Genomic DNA, 14,862 nt, shown 5'->3' with positions numbered 1-14,862 from the left:
AAATGTAGTTGTACAATCCTCAATATAGTACTTGTGAAAGGTGATAAGTTAACATCTATAAATGTAACCATGCATTTTCAGTGTGAGAAGCATGACTTGTTTTCTGCCTGCATACGAAGATAATCACTATTACAGGTGCTTCAGATTTCTTCTCTGAAGAGAACATAAAAGCCTCTCCCAGACCTGCATACCAGCCAAAACCCCAGTATTTCTACTGGGTGTTAAAACTGTGACTGATTTGCTCCTTGATGCTTTTAGTGTCAGAGGTTTGCATGTGCAAACAAAACATCCTGTTGCCCTATTTTGAGAAGCAAATGAAAATTAAAAGCTGTAGCTTCAGGAAGTTTCCATCTCTAGGAAATCCCTACATTGCACCATCTTCTAGTCTAGACTTGTACTATTTTATAGACCAAAAATAAACTTTTTCAAAGTTGAATTGGCATGTATGATTAGAACACGTCCAGCACAGTATCTTGAATGGAAACCACTCTGCTCCATTAATCAATATTTCAAAATCTCTCTGTTGTAATCTGCAATGCCAAGAGCTGCTGGGTATGAACTAGCATCCTTTTTATATCTTTCTGGCTGCCTTTAGAAATAAATTGTGTGCTTGCAAAGGAGGCAAATAGTAAATTTAAAGATACCTGAAAAATTGAACATACACAACATTTAGTGAAAAACTACATTTCTTTTGGTCAGAGCAGTTAGCATACTCCCTCAGTAGAATATGAATCACCCCAACCCACTTTTTAAGTGCCATTGCCAGTTAACTGTTCACAGCTTTGTAGTGGTAGTTTATTAAAATAAATCCCCAAAGAAATCTGTCACAGTGAAACAAGAAACCAGCTTGAAGAAGGTGTTTCTGAATATGGTGAGGTTATTCTGCATGTTTGCAAAAACTTGTATTACTCCACTACTCAGTTTGCTCCCGTGAGCACATTAAAATGACAGAAAATACACCTTAAACTTCACAGCAATTAATGAATTCCAGATTCCATATTCTAGAACGGAGTTAAAGCAGTGGTTTTGCTACTTGGATAACAAGCAGTTATTGTCATTAAGTAATTGATGAGCATAATTATGCATTAAAATTCAGTGCTACAGCATATGTAAATAATGGCCTTTTTCCAGGTTCATGGATTCTTCTGTTAATACTGAAATTACTCCAGTTAATTACAGAAATACGATGTAAAACCAGATAGTGCCTCAATCCTGCTGACTGGTCCCTCAGAGATGAGTGAGGGCCAGTTTGACCTGACAGAAACTTACAGCCGGCTCCACGGCCACACCAGCGATGTATGCGCGGCGTGGTTTTGTTGTGCTACCAATGCTAATAATCGGAGTATTTCGATGGGCTTATGAAGAATATCCCGTATTTAGCTGTAGCGGCAGCAATGTTTTCCTCAGCTCCAGGTGCCGCGGGTCCCCGCTCACGGGCGCCGCTGAGGCCGCTCGGCTTCGCCCCCGGGCCCGTGTGGCGCTGGGCGGGCGCGGCCTCAGGGCGTCAAACCCGGCGTTCCCGGCCTGGCCCCGCTCCCTGCTGCGACAGCACGGCAGGCCCGCCCCGGAACCATCGCTCCGCGGCCCGGGCGGCAGCCGGGCGGGGTGTGCGGCGCACCGAGGCGGCGGAGGGCGGGCATTTCCGGCGCGGCGGGACGGCCGGGCCTGGCGGCGGCGCGGCCGGAGCGCCGTTCGGGGTTCCTCGGCCCTCCCGGTCAGCGGCGGCGCGGTCCCGCCTCACAGCCCCTTGTCCCCCCTCCAGCGGCTCCGTGGCGGGGCTGCCCCTCCGGCGGGAGTTGCGGCTCCGCGGCCGGGGAAGCGGCTCTCGGGGTGGTGAGGAGCGCGGCCGCCGGCGCCCTCGGAGCGACAGAACGAACCAGAGATGGATGACGAGCCCGAGCGGACCAAGCGCTGGGAGGGAGGCTACGAGAGAACATGGTAGATTTTCCTCTTTTCTTTCCTTTTCCCTCCTCACCTCATTGGTGAATGGCGAGAAAAACCTCCCTTCTGCTCGATAACAATCTGTTTCGCGTAGGGAGATTCTTAAAGAAGATGAGTCCGGATCGCTGAAGGCGACCATCGAGGACATTCTCTTCAAGGCAAAGAGGAAAAGGTATTATGTGTTGTCCCGACGCTGCCAATAGCTCTGGTTTGGTCAGTTCTAAGGACTTAATAGTTCTGGAACTGGGTTCTGTAGGTTGTGCAAGTGCATCAGCACACCTGTGTATATCACTTCAAAAAGGAAGACCCAATTTGAAAACCCTCTGTCTGCAACCACAACCCCTCCCCATGAAAAAAACTCTTACTGCTTGAAAGGGTGGGGTGTGGACTTTCAAGTTATTGCTGCTTCATTACTCGTTAAACCATTTGGAAATTTTTCTGTAATTGTCATATGTTGCCATCATGAAATATACTGCTTTGAAATTGTGTCTATCTCTTTGAAATGCCCTGTATTTTTGTGTTCTTTATCCCTTCAGAGCTCCAGATGCATGCATCTTGCCTGCCACTTGTTAATTGTGCTAGAAAATATAGTAAAATGTGGTTTTATGTATGTGAAGACTGAGCATACACAGGCCAAGTACCCCAGATGTATGCTAGCTGAAAAGCTGCGGTCTTCACCTGATGCAACATGGTGCAAAACACTGCAATTGAAATCTGTGCAATCTGATGCAACATGGTGCAAACGCTGCAAAAATCATCCAACATTTTTTTTAGTATACAAGGCATGCTTGAAGCTGCGTTTTGGTATCATGGCATCCGATTCGTATTTGGAATTGTCAGAAACGTTGCTAGGTAAAATCTAGATTTGTTTTATATCGGATTATGTTAAAATATTCAAATTTGGATAAAAATCTAAAGTTCCGTTAAACTGTTATTAAGAAACAGTTTTTGTTTGTTTTCTGAGAGGCATGAAATCTGTTTGTGATTGAATTGTCTTTTTTTCTGTGTACATAGTGTCTCTGGATTGTTATTGCTTCATATTTGCCAGAAGTCTAGTATTGGATTTCTTTGAGACTGTTGTTTTAGGAACCATCAATTCATTTGCATTGTGCTTAAATCCTTTTTTGTTTTATTAGACTCTATGAACACCATGGACAAGTTCGACTTGGAATGGTATGTTAGTGTCTTAACCCTTGTCTGTCCTGAGTCCAAAACTATTTGAATAGAGGTGGTGTGCCTAATCTGGCAATGTGCTTGAGACCAAAGCTTGCATTTTCTGCCAACTTCTTTTGTTTTGTTTTTTTTAAAACATTCTTTATTAATTGGCAGTGTGGGATGCAAAGCATGAGTATTCAGAAGTGGAGGTTTGGCGTATTTGCTGTATCAGGGTGTGTTTTGCAACAGCAGTCAGATCGCACCCACTTGCACTGTCGATTTTTCCTCATGTGAAAAATGGCCATAATTTAGATGAGTTGTAAATAACAACCTTACTTTATACAACCCTGAGTTTTTCAGATTAAGAGATGCAGGTGCAAACTGTGCGCATTTGGTAGCTTATCATGAAAGGAAAAGAATAGTATGCATTTTTTGAGATAGTATTTTTTTTGCATTTTGAAGGAAAAGTGGGAAATGCATTACTTTTCTGTTGGGGTTGATTGCATTGCTTAGTGTACTGAATTTTTCCTGTTTGAGAATTTTTGAGAGAGGAAGCAGTTACTTTTTTAAGTCAATGGAGTAATGAACAATTCATTTAAATATCTGTTCTGTGACTATCACTTATGGTGATAATGCAGATGCGTCACCTTTATGTGGTTGTTGATGGATCAAGAACTATGGAGGATCAAGATTTAAAACCGAACAGACTTACTTGCACTTTGAAGGTATTTCTGTACTCAAAAGTTTTCTCTTATTAATCCGGGGTTTCTCTGAAAGCCAGTTCCATTTTGTGTTTAAAAGAATGGCAGTCTCCCGTGACTAGCATACTTGCATAGCCTCATCTCTCATCCCTGCTTTTTTTCCCTTGTTTCTGTTGCCAGTCTGTACCTTTTCGTTTTTTGAATAGTAAAATCTGTGTGACATTAGTTTGCCTTGCATGACTACTTCTGTACAGTAAAAACACTTTGTAAGGACATACTGTGGAAAGACACATTATGAAAAGTATGTGCAAATTAAGCTAAACTGTTGCCATTAATGAGGGATGAGAAAAGAATAGATGGTTTAATTACACATCTAGAATTGTTCTTTCTGTACAGTTGTGTTTTGATTAATTCTGGTTTGAGTGGATGCTAGATGGGAGTTGAATTGCATTGCTGCTTCGGGCTGTGGAGGACTTGAACTGTACATTTTGTACTATGTGATCTTCCCTGATAACATTAAGCATTGAAGTGCAGGGTTTTGATGATTTTGTATGGATTAGTGCTTTTTGGTGTAACTTATAACTCCATTTGAACCAACAGTAATGTAGAACATCAATAGATGAAGGTAAAAGATGTGGCTAGTTTCTAGAATTTACATTGCAGTGGTAGAGAAGGCCTCATAAGGCCTCATTCCCCCCCCCTTTTTTTTTTCCTTTTTTTTTTTTTTAATAATACTGAATGTTTTCCAAATGCCACCTACTTAATGCATGTGGAATAAAAACATTTTAGTTTTTAACAGTCTTTTCTTTTCTTTATAGTTACTGGAATATTTTGTTGAAGAGTACTTTGACCAAAATCCTATCAGTCAGGTATGTATAACCATGCAAGAAACAAGTAATTGAAAACTATTTTAAAAGTTTGTTTTATTTTTAACGCTACTAAGTAAACTATTTTCAATTGATGTATTCCTTCCCATCCCTTCCTCTTCTTGTTTCTGCCTGATGAAAGTAAGAACCCATCTATTCCTTTTTCCTAAATGTAAATTCTAATGCAGAAGACTTGCTTATGTTATTGTTTTTCTGTCATTTAGAATTTTAGAAGATTTATTTTTGTACCATGTGGCAAAAGTACATGAGCCACAGAAACGTGTGTTAAGTGATGCATAGTGTTGTACTGCTGTTGTTACAGGAACTTTTGTATAGCTAAGTAATTCCAATCCATAAAGAAGTATTAGGCAAAATATAGCAAATATGTAAATCAACTTATTTTTAGACTTGTTAATAAAAGTTTGCCTTTTTTTTTTTTTTCCCTTCTGCAGGTTGGCTTAATTGTAACCAAGAGTAAAAGAGCTGAAAAAATGACAGAACTTTCAGGTAAGGAGGTAGTATATTGTTTGGTTTTCTTAATTGGAGACATGATTTATTCTCTTGCATTGATGTAGTCTACTTGGATGACACTGCTGAAAGTGAGATTTAAAAGATAAGTTATTGTAAGTAATCTAAAACCAGTGTCTTTATATTGATCTGTTTTGATCTAGAATTGTCATTGCATGCTTGTTTGTAATCAAGTCTTATCCAGATTGCAACTAAAATAAGTTTTGTTTCCTCTATAGTTAATTTCTCACCCTGTGTTTTAATTTTGCATTTTATGACAACTGTGTGTTCTGTGAGATATGGCCAGGCATTAAGAACTAAGGTTTCTTTGGTTCCTGCTTTCCATCACTAGCAATCTGTGTGGCTTCAGAATGAAGTCTTAATTTTTTCTCTTTATTCACCAGTAAAACTGAAGCAAATTTATTAAGGAATTTGAGGATCAATGAATCCACAAACAGTACTTTGAGGATAATAGAGGAGTCTAAATTCTGTTTCTGCTGAAACACTTTGTGAGATACTTCGCATTCACATTAAGCACTTAATGATATGCAACAGTGATTTTATTATTTTTCACTTTTTAAAGTTTCTGACAATTAGGTGCCTGTTGAGTAAATATCTTTCTGTTGATGTATTGTTCTATTGTTTTCGACATTCTCATCAAGAGATCAATTTCTGAGTAGAAACATATAAGTCACAGTTTGAAAACTGTTGTTGTACAAGTGCATTTCATTTAATATATATTTTAAATAGTTCAATTCTTTTAACTTGTTATTTCAGGTGAATTGGGTTTTTTTCTTTCACTTACAGGTAACTCAAAAAAGCACATAACTGCTCTGAAGAAAGCGGCAGATATGACCTGCAGTGGAGAGCCATCTCTATATAATGCCCTCAACTTGGCCATGCAGACTTTAAAGTTAGTATATACATGGAGGTTTTTTTCATTTTCCATAATCAGCATAATGCTGATTGTGAATTTTTGGAGGGGCAGAGACACTATTTTTTTACAAACAGCATCTTGCGTCATGCTGACCTGTGTTATTAAAAGGCAGCTTTAGATCCTCTTTCAATACAAACTGTTAAGAAGTTGAATGTATTAGTAGTGCAGAAGTTCATTTGCTAACACAAGATGCTCCTATTTAGCGGTGTGCTCTTATAAAAAGCAAAAATATTTTAAAACTAAGTAGATAATTTTATATTGTGTATGAATATGGTGATGAAAGACCTTGGAATTATTTTTTACTAGAGAGCTAAGGTATGAGAAAGGGCAGAGTTAGGGGTTAATAATGATGAAAGAACAGGAAAAGAAGCAGCACCGAATCACAATATTCTGGTGGGAAGCTTTGTCATACTTTAGAAAGGTAACTTTGTGGGTAGGATAGGTTAAAAAAACATTTTTGCTATGTGAGGTGTTGAGATGGAATAAGCGTTTGTGGAAGACTGTTTTAGTAAATAGTTATAGATAGAAACACGGACAGAACAAAGCTAGTAGTCAGTGTCGTCAAAAAAGTCATGTGAATGACTAGTTGGAAGAGAGTTTTCCATTAAGAACTAAAAGGCAGTAGTTATAAGTAATGGATTTACACCCATAAAGTGATTAGAGATTTTTAGTTTAAGGAGTCAGGAAGCCTTACCACAGTGTTGTTAGTTTGAAGGTGAATTTTACCCATGAGAGTACAGATGAGGTACAGGGATACTTAAGCTTTAGAGAAAACAATCAGATAACCACTACACAATCAAATACTGTATTTTAGATACTGGAAAGGTTTGGCTTTTGGAAGGTGAAATTCTGGTGGTCAGAGAAGGATCTTACCACAGTCTTTTATAATTTGTAAGGAACTTCATATAATATAATATTCTGATTTTAGTACCATAAAGTTCTTGGAAACTTTGAGATATATAAGTAGCTTAGTGTACAGAAGCAAATTAACTGTATACTTTCTGTAGGCACATGCCAGGACATACAAGCAGAGAGGTTTTGATAGTCTTCAGCAGTCTGACAACATGTGATCCAGCCAACATCTATGATCTAATTAAGGTATGTACATAAGACAAATTTGACTACTATATTGAATATCCAAGGTATTAGACTAAAACCAAACAGTTGCAGCATCATTGCCAATTAAATTACATTTAAAACTTTGAACATTTTTATTGTTCAGCCTATGAATTTAAGCCTGCTTTCTTTTTCCTTTTGAAGTGTTTAAAAGCGGTTAAGATCAGAGTGTCTGTCATCGGCCTAAGTGCTGAAGTTCGAGTTTGTACAGTCCTTGCCAGAGAAACTGGTGGTATGTATCTGAAGTTCAGTAGTTCGGAAGTTCAGTAGTTTTTAAAATAGAACTTAAATAACTAATTTGTCATTTATTCTTTAATGCATTTTTATATTTAACAATGAATATTCTGTTGTGCTGGCATAAAATTTAAAGGTTTCCCAAATCTACAAAATACAAAGTATTTAGTGAACATATCAGCTTGTAGCTGCATCTCTAGAGAGAAGAAATACATACATTTTCAAACCTAGTGTTCCACATATAAAGCTATGTGATGTGGAACTAAATTAATCCAACATGTTAATATCAATTTCTGCAGTGGTAACTTTTACAATATCATTACTACAGTGTAATGTTGGAGAAAAAGCTATGGGCCTTCATATCTAATTAAACATCCTGGTGTTATTAATTTTAAAGCTTGTTATTTTCAGTAGCATTAACATGACTGTTATTTAGGAACAGAGTTGGCTGCATTTTTTTTTGTTAACCTAAGTTCCTTTTTGTCATTTGGAAAATATGTATTTTTTTTATCTGCTTATAACCCAAGAGTAAGGCATCTCTTTCTTTGTGACAGGAACATACCACGTTATTTTAGATGAAAGTCACTATAAGGAACTGCTGATGCATCACGTTAGTCCTCCACCTGCCAGTTCAGATTCTGAGTGCTCCCTTATTCGAATGGGTAGGATATGGTTTTGTTTAAGTGTTAGCACAAGATTTGTGAATGTTGTCTTTTTCTTTCTTTGCATCTTCTGTGTTAAATCTATACAAATAGTTAGAAGCGTAATAAAGACATTGCACAATTGCTTTTTTAAAATTTTAACTTTTATTTTGCTGAATAGATATACATTTTCTTGATGTTGTTCCTGCAGAGTAGTCAGCTATTAAGTTAAGAATTAAAACAAATAAGACAAATTAGTCAACTGCAATTGGGAACAATAAAGTGGAGAGATATTGCTTTTACAGTAATTGTTATAAATGTAATACTTAGAAATGAAGGGTGAAATACTATTTTCTTTCTCCCTGCAGAAGGGAACTGTTATAAGCTTAATTGCCTGTAAGAGCTATCTCTTGGGCCATGTAGAATATGTTTTTTAGGAGGACTGTTGTGTTCTTTCAACAAATGGATTTGGTACCTTTTCTTCTCCTGATGTATTTCTCAGTAAATTTAAGACTGGAGTTAAACCAGAATAGGAACTCTGAGTGCCATGAATTAGAGCACTGATTTCTCATTTTCATCCACCTGTTTTTGCAAATAAGAATGTATGTATTTTTATGTGTATGTTTATACACTGAAGAAATTTACTTGTTAAAGGTAAAGCCTGAGAAGCAGTTGGACAAATCAACTGCCCACTTGATGTGCACTGTAAAAAATATGTGGTAGAGAGAATGATATCTGTTACAGCCTCTGTGAAGTGCTATAGTCCATATGTCATATGCTGCACCTGGAAGGTGAATGTACACTTGGTATCTGCATATAAAAACATTTTCCCCTTCATCAGAAACCATTGTTTAAGTGTTCATTCTTCTAGTGCTCTTTCTGCTTTCCTGCCATTGCACATAATTTTCTTTTTAGCTGTCCTTCAAAAATGGGGTTCCAGTGAGCTTCAGTTAACATGAAGTCTGTGAAAATGTTTTTTTTTCAGTTGAGGGATTTGTTGGTGGTTGTAGGTAGAGACATTTATGAAGAATTTGATACCTAGTTAAGAGTATATTACTTCTCCTGTAATAACAAACAAACAAAAAAAGAGACAGGCCTTAATGTTTGTAATAATCTTTGAACTTCTTCATTGAAGTAAGAAAATGAAAGATTACTTGCATGTTTAAAATTGGTAATATGAGATGTTTTTCTCTTCAGGTTTCCCTCAGCATACTATTGCTTCTCTATCTGATCAAGATGCAAAGCCATCCTTTAGCATGGCGTAAGTAGAGTTGATTAGAATTCAACAAGCTGATCACAGTTCAATGATAATTAGTCATAATAAGAAAATATGCTTTACATTGGAAATATTGCAAAATAAAATGAAAAAAAGTAAAGTCGTGTGACTTCTTAGTAGAAATTTTATTCCTGTTTGCACATCCAGTATGTGCCCATAATTACCTCTGGTAAGTGTGCTTTTTAAAATTTAAATTTTTTTGAAGGTAGTAAGTGGCTTTCAGTGATGTTGTGCAGTGATTAGAACACAAGGATTCTTCAGGGTATTAAAGTACTTGCTACTTATTTTACTTGCATTTCTTGACTCAAATATTTTTATTGCTATAAAGATAATTATGAGAATGAAGGGTATTATCTAGAATAAAGTATTCTTTGTCACTAATGTGGCTTTAAAGGAAAGTTTAAAATAGAGGTCTTGTTTGATTAGCATACCAGTGCTCTTCTCAATGAAAGGAATCATAGTTTTCAAGGATTATTTGGGACTCTGAGTTTCAGAAGAAAACAGTGTCTGCTGTTTGAAAGAATAAGTACTACTGTGCATCTTGAAGTCAATATAGAATATTTGTGTGTGTGTCCATAGAAATACTAATGCTGTTATCTTTCATAACATTATTCTCTAAAGATAAATCTGTTTCCTGATACTTCACCTTCTCAGTTGTTTTCTGACAATTCAATACACACAGAATTGTTGCATGGAAGCCACTGATACTTTTTAAACTATTTATTTTGAGGACTGTGCAGTATTTGTAGTTACGGAGTATTGTGGTGTTATCTCTTCAATTTTAGATTCTCTCTCTCCTCTAGGCAATTGGAAAGCAGCAGTGAGCCAGGTCTTACGCTGGGTGGATATTTCTGTCCCCAGTGCAGAGCCAAATACTGTGAACTTCCTGTGGAATGCAAAATCTGTGGTGAGTAGCCAGAAGAGGTGAGCATATGAATTACAAGTTAGTGTGAGACACTTAAAGGGTAGAAAAATTCAGCTATGCTGAGGAATTAAAAGCCAGCTCTGCTTAAAGAAGCCTGTATTTCTGCATTCTAGGATATCAGCTTCATACAAGGGACTTCCAGGACTATACCTGTAACAGTAAAGCTGTATCATGTTCCCTAGTATAATGTTATAAACTAAAAGCCCTAAAGCAAAGCGGTGAAGAAGGGTGATTCACATATGAATGGTAGTAATTTCCTCAAGAATCCTGGTTTAACAGGCATATTGCTGTTTCAGACTCCTCAGTGCAAGACCATGAAGATATAGTGCTATGAAGTAAAAGTAAATACAGAGTGCTTTGAAGTAAAAGTACCCTGTCACCTCCGGGAGGATGCGAGGGAAGGGTTTCAAAGTTTAACCCTAGGGTAGTCTAAACAGTGACACATGAGAGGCTCTAGCGTGGTGAATGAAAGCCCCTTGGTCTTGCAAATGTTAATGGACTGTGCAATTTCACTCCCCTTAATGAAGGTGGGAGGGAGGATTAGCATTTTTTATAGTACTAATATTGTGTGAGTGACAGCTGTCCTGTTAGCTTCTACAGGAATATGACTAAAATGTGATAGGTATTATCAAGATGCATGCATTTGGCAAGATAAATAAATAATTCTAGTTTTGTGTCACCTTGTCCAAGTTTCACGTCAAGGTTTTCACATCAGCATGAGTTTTGTTTTCAACGAGGTAATAGTGTAACTGGAGAAATCCTGCGTATCAGCAACAGATTCTCCGCAGCTGTCAGCAGAACAGGAGCTCAGAAGCTTACATTGCATGTGAGTGAGCAATGAAGAAGTTTGTGCTAGCCCGTACCCCAGCTAACACTTGCCTGTTTTCACAATTTAAACCCAGGCAGCAACTGAGCACCCCACAGCCACTCACACATTCCCCCCTGGTGGGATGGGTAAGAGAATCAGAAGGGTAAAAGTGAGAAAATTCACGGGTTTAGATAAGGAGTTTAATCAGTAAAGCAAAAGCCAAGCAGAGGCCAAACAAAGCGAGGCATTTATTCGCTACTTCCCATCAGCAGCCATCTCCAGAAAAGCAGAGTTCCATCACACGTAACAACAGTTACTTCAGAAAATAGATGCCATAACTCCAAATGTCTTCCTCCTTCCTTCTTCCTCCAGATTTGTATGTTGAGCATGATGTCACATGGTATGGAATATCTCTTTGGTCAGTCAGGGCCAGCTGTAATGGCTGTGTCCTCTCCCAACTTCTTGCACACCCCCAGGCTGCTCGCTGGTGGGGTGATGTGCGGAGCTGAAAAGGCCTTGGCTCTGTGTAAGCACTGCTCAGCAATAGCTAAAACATCCTTGTGTTGTCAACACTGTTTCCTACGCAAATCCAGAATATAGTCCCATGCTAGCTGTTACGAAGAAATTTAACTCTGTCCCAGACAAAAGCAGCAGACCTGTGTTAGTGGAAGCAGGGCTGTGGTGTGTCTGCAGCAGCATTACAGCAGGCTGCAGTAGAGCTTTCTAGTTGGACACCAGTGTAACTGATTATGTGAAACATAACGTTGATGCCAAAGAGAAGTTGTGCATTTAGATTTAATCAAAATACTCTTCTACTGTTACATTTTGTTTATGGCAAAAGGATGAAAAACTTGCTGACTTTGCAACTGTGCATTGTAAAGGTACTTCTAAAGACTGAGTTAGAAACTTGGGCAATTTGCTTTTACTTCAATTCATATTTGGATTTAATTATGGAAAGTATTATAGGTTTGGATTATGGAAGCTAACAAATAATTTTATGGTTTTTAATTCTTAAAAGCTCTGAACCACTGAGAAATTTAATTAGTTTTTTTCCCTTCTTGCTTTGTTTACAGGACAAGCTTTTCAGTAAGTCCTCTCTTGTAATACTTTTGGTATCTCTATTTGCAGGTCTTACATTAGTGTCTGCACCTCACCTGGCTCGGTCTTACCATCACTTGTTTCCTTTGGATGCCTTCCAGGAAGTTCCTCTGGAAGAATATCAGGGGGAACGGTATGCAAATTATATTTGTGACAATAAGTGTACTTGTGGACCCTGTAATTATTTTTTTGTTGTCACAGAAATAACTGGCAGCAGCTTCTCTGCTGCTGGAGACACTCTTGAAAGTCTGGGCATTTTTGGGCCCCTCTGGCAATAAGAAATGGTTTTAGCTCCCATTAACAGTTGTCCTGTATGTTCAGTTGAATAGCTGAAATAATTGCCATAAATTGTTACAACGTATGAGATGCTTTTTAGATACTGTTTGACACAATCTTGACACTTCTTTTCAGTTAAAATACACAATTTTGCTTTTAGGTATTGTCAAGGCTGCCAGGGAGAAATGAAAGATCAAAATGTAAGTATGTTGAATTGCATTGGAATTTGCATTGAGTGATGTCAGAAGTAGATGATCCTTTAGTATGGTCTGCTAAAGACCAGAAGATTGTTTGTGGAATTTTATGTCATGGTTAACTGGAGTTCTCTGTTACAGAGTCATGCCTCTTACAGTGCAAAGTCTATAAAAGAGTGGGAGGAGATTTCCTAGAGAGTTTCATAAATAAGCTTCCACTCAGCCGTTTGGAAGCATCTACAGTGACTCAAGCTCAGCCCCTTGGGCATACTCACTGTTAGAAACTTTAATTCAATTGGGTTTCTGTGATGTTAGCAATACAGTCAATTTACACTGCCTTGAAGAAACAAATGTTGCCCTACTGTAGTACTGTAACGGTGATGAATCTTTCTAATTTGACTTGTTTTTCTGTCTTTTCCACACAGGTTTACATATGTAAAGTGTGTCAGAATGCATTTTGCGTGGAATGTGATTTGTTTGTTCATGATTCTCTGCACTGCTGTCCTGGCTGTATTCATGAGCACCCTGCTCCCGTATCTGTATGATGACATCTCTTTTTAGAAATTGTCATATCTATGTCATTCTTGCATACATCTGTTTTTTTTTTTTATTCAGCAGTAGCTTTCACTGAGGCACCTCAAATCAAGGACTGAGATGAATACAGAAGGATGAACACTGGCTTGGAGCAAACTTTCATTTTTACCCTATGTATTCATGATTTTGTTACTGTTAATATATTCTTGAATTATCTGTATCTGATTTATTTTCTTTGCTCTTGTCTGAAAAACTCTGGCTTTTTCTGAGCAACATGTATATTTGTAAATGTGAAAGTTATAAAACTGGTTTGTATAATAATGTGGTGATTCATCTTTTCTCATTATTTGTTCAGAAAAGAAGCTCCGAAAATCTATTTTATATACTAATTGTTATAAGTTCTTGTTTTGGTGGATGGAGGAGTTCTATCAATCAAAATATTTTTTGTAAGAATCTTACAAAGATGTTTTTGAGCAGTTAGTTGGGGGACACTTCAAATATTCATTTGAAGTACTGTGGCTGTTCACCTTGGCCCTCAGTAAGGCAACTCAAATACAGCTCAACTCAAATGTATGCGTCCACATGAGAAGAACAGAAGGCTGAGCAAAGTGTACAGTTTTTTCCCCATTTCTGCACTATATAGATTCTTACTCTTAATGCGCTGGATTCCTGCAGGGCACAAGGGAGAGGTTTTTAAGGAATTCAGCTTTTTCCTCACAGAGCCCTTTTGCCCTGCAGAAAAGCAAAGTGCCCTCTGCTCTCTGAGGCTGAAGAAACGTTAATCAAGCTCAGTTAAGAATGTTGAGTTTAAGTGAAGGGACCAAAGTCCTTGGGAGGAATGACGTTCTGAACATGAGCCTGAAACAGTCCAAAACAAACCTAAACCAACCCCACGTTATTAGCCAGGAGGGAGAGAGTGGTTAGATACAGGTTTGAAAAAGGGATATTTCTGATAAACTCCGTGCTACGTTGAAAGCTCTAGTGGGAAAGTCAACTACATCCATGAGAAGGCAGCTGAAAACACATTTTAGGTTTTAATGGTACAACTCAAAATTAACTGAATTCTATTACTGCTGTGTTCGTAGTTGTGGGATTTAAGTTTCTCTTTCTTGTACGAGTGTAAGGTTACTGAAAGGCAATGAGTTTACAAAGCTTTAAGACCTGAGTTTGTACAAACTGTTGTTTGATGGTCACAGCATTGAAGACAGTGATGCGTTTTCGATTCTGAGGCCAGAATGAATTGCCAGAACTCCAGGTCATCGTCTCTTCTTGGCCAAACCCTTAGAGAAACAGATAACAAGGTGGGGGGGAGAAGGGGAGGCATGGGTCCTTGTCTGAATGTTGAGGAATGGAAATTGAGACAAATGCAAAACACTCTGCTGTTTTACAGAGTCTGTTCTAAGTGTGATTGCAGTTTGAACTCGTGTGAACCTCAGTAGGAGGCATTTGTCATGGTGCCATGTCTAAAGCAGCATGTCACATCTGCTTTTCTGAAGTCATCTTGTGACGTTTCTAAGACATCCAAAGTACCTCAGTCGATGATGTATCATCTGACTTCATTTTTAAAATTATGAGATTTGTTGTCAGATTAGGAACAGCAATAATCTGACTTAGCCACTGAATATTAAAAGTACAAATGAAAAAAGCAACCCC

At 38.0% G+C, this 14,862-nt stretch overlaps 1 protein-coding gene across 2 annotated transcripts; it reads left to right on the top strand.

Annotated features, from left to right (window-relative positions):
• Positions 1 to 1,639: 1,639 nt before the first annotated feature.
• Positions 1,640 to 13,530, top strand: GTF2H2 (general transcription factor IIH subunit 2). Of its 2 annotated transcripts, XM_082075521.1 has the most exons (15): positions 1,640 to 1,938; positions 2,036 to 2,113; positions 3,078 to 3,114; positions 3,735 to 3,821; positions 4,616 to 4,666; positions 5,116 to 5,170; positions 5,978 to 6,083; positions 7,115 to 7,205; positions 7,368 to 7,455; positions 8,012 to 8,119; positions 9,296 to 9,359; positions 10,178 to 10,281; positions 12,236 to 12,338; positions 12,642 to 12,681; positions 13,101 to 13,530. In XM_082075521.1, the coding sequence occupies exons 1-15, from the start codon at positions 1,883 to 1,885 to the stop codon at positions 13,218 to 13,220; spliced, it is 1,188 nt and encodes a 395-aa protein (XP_081931647.1). In that variant the 5' UTR covers positions 1,640 to 1,882; the 3' UTR covers positions 13,221 to 13,530. The 2 variants fall into 2 exon arrangements, with proteins under 2 accessions (XP_081931647.1, XP_081931648.1); XM_082075522.1 differs by lacking the exon at positions 12,642 to 12,681.
• Positions 13,531 to 14,862: the final 1,332 nt, after the last annotated feature.

The sequence above is a fragment of the Streptopelia decaocto genome (assembly GCF_964273445.1).
Source record: "Streptopelia decaocto genome assembly, chromosome: Z".
In the NCBI taxonomy this organism is placed as follows: Eukaryota; Metazoa; Chordata; class Aves; order Columbiformes; family Columbidae; genus Streptopelia; species Streptopelia decaocto.
This window is presented reverse-complemented; position numbering and strand designations above follow the sequence as displayed.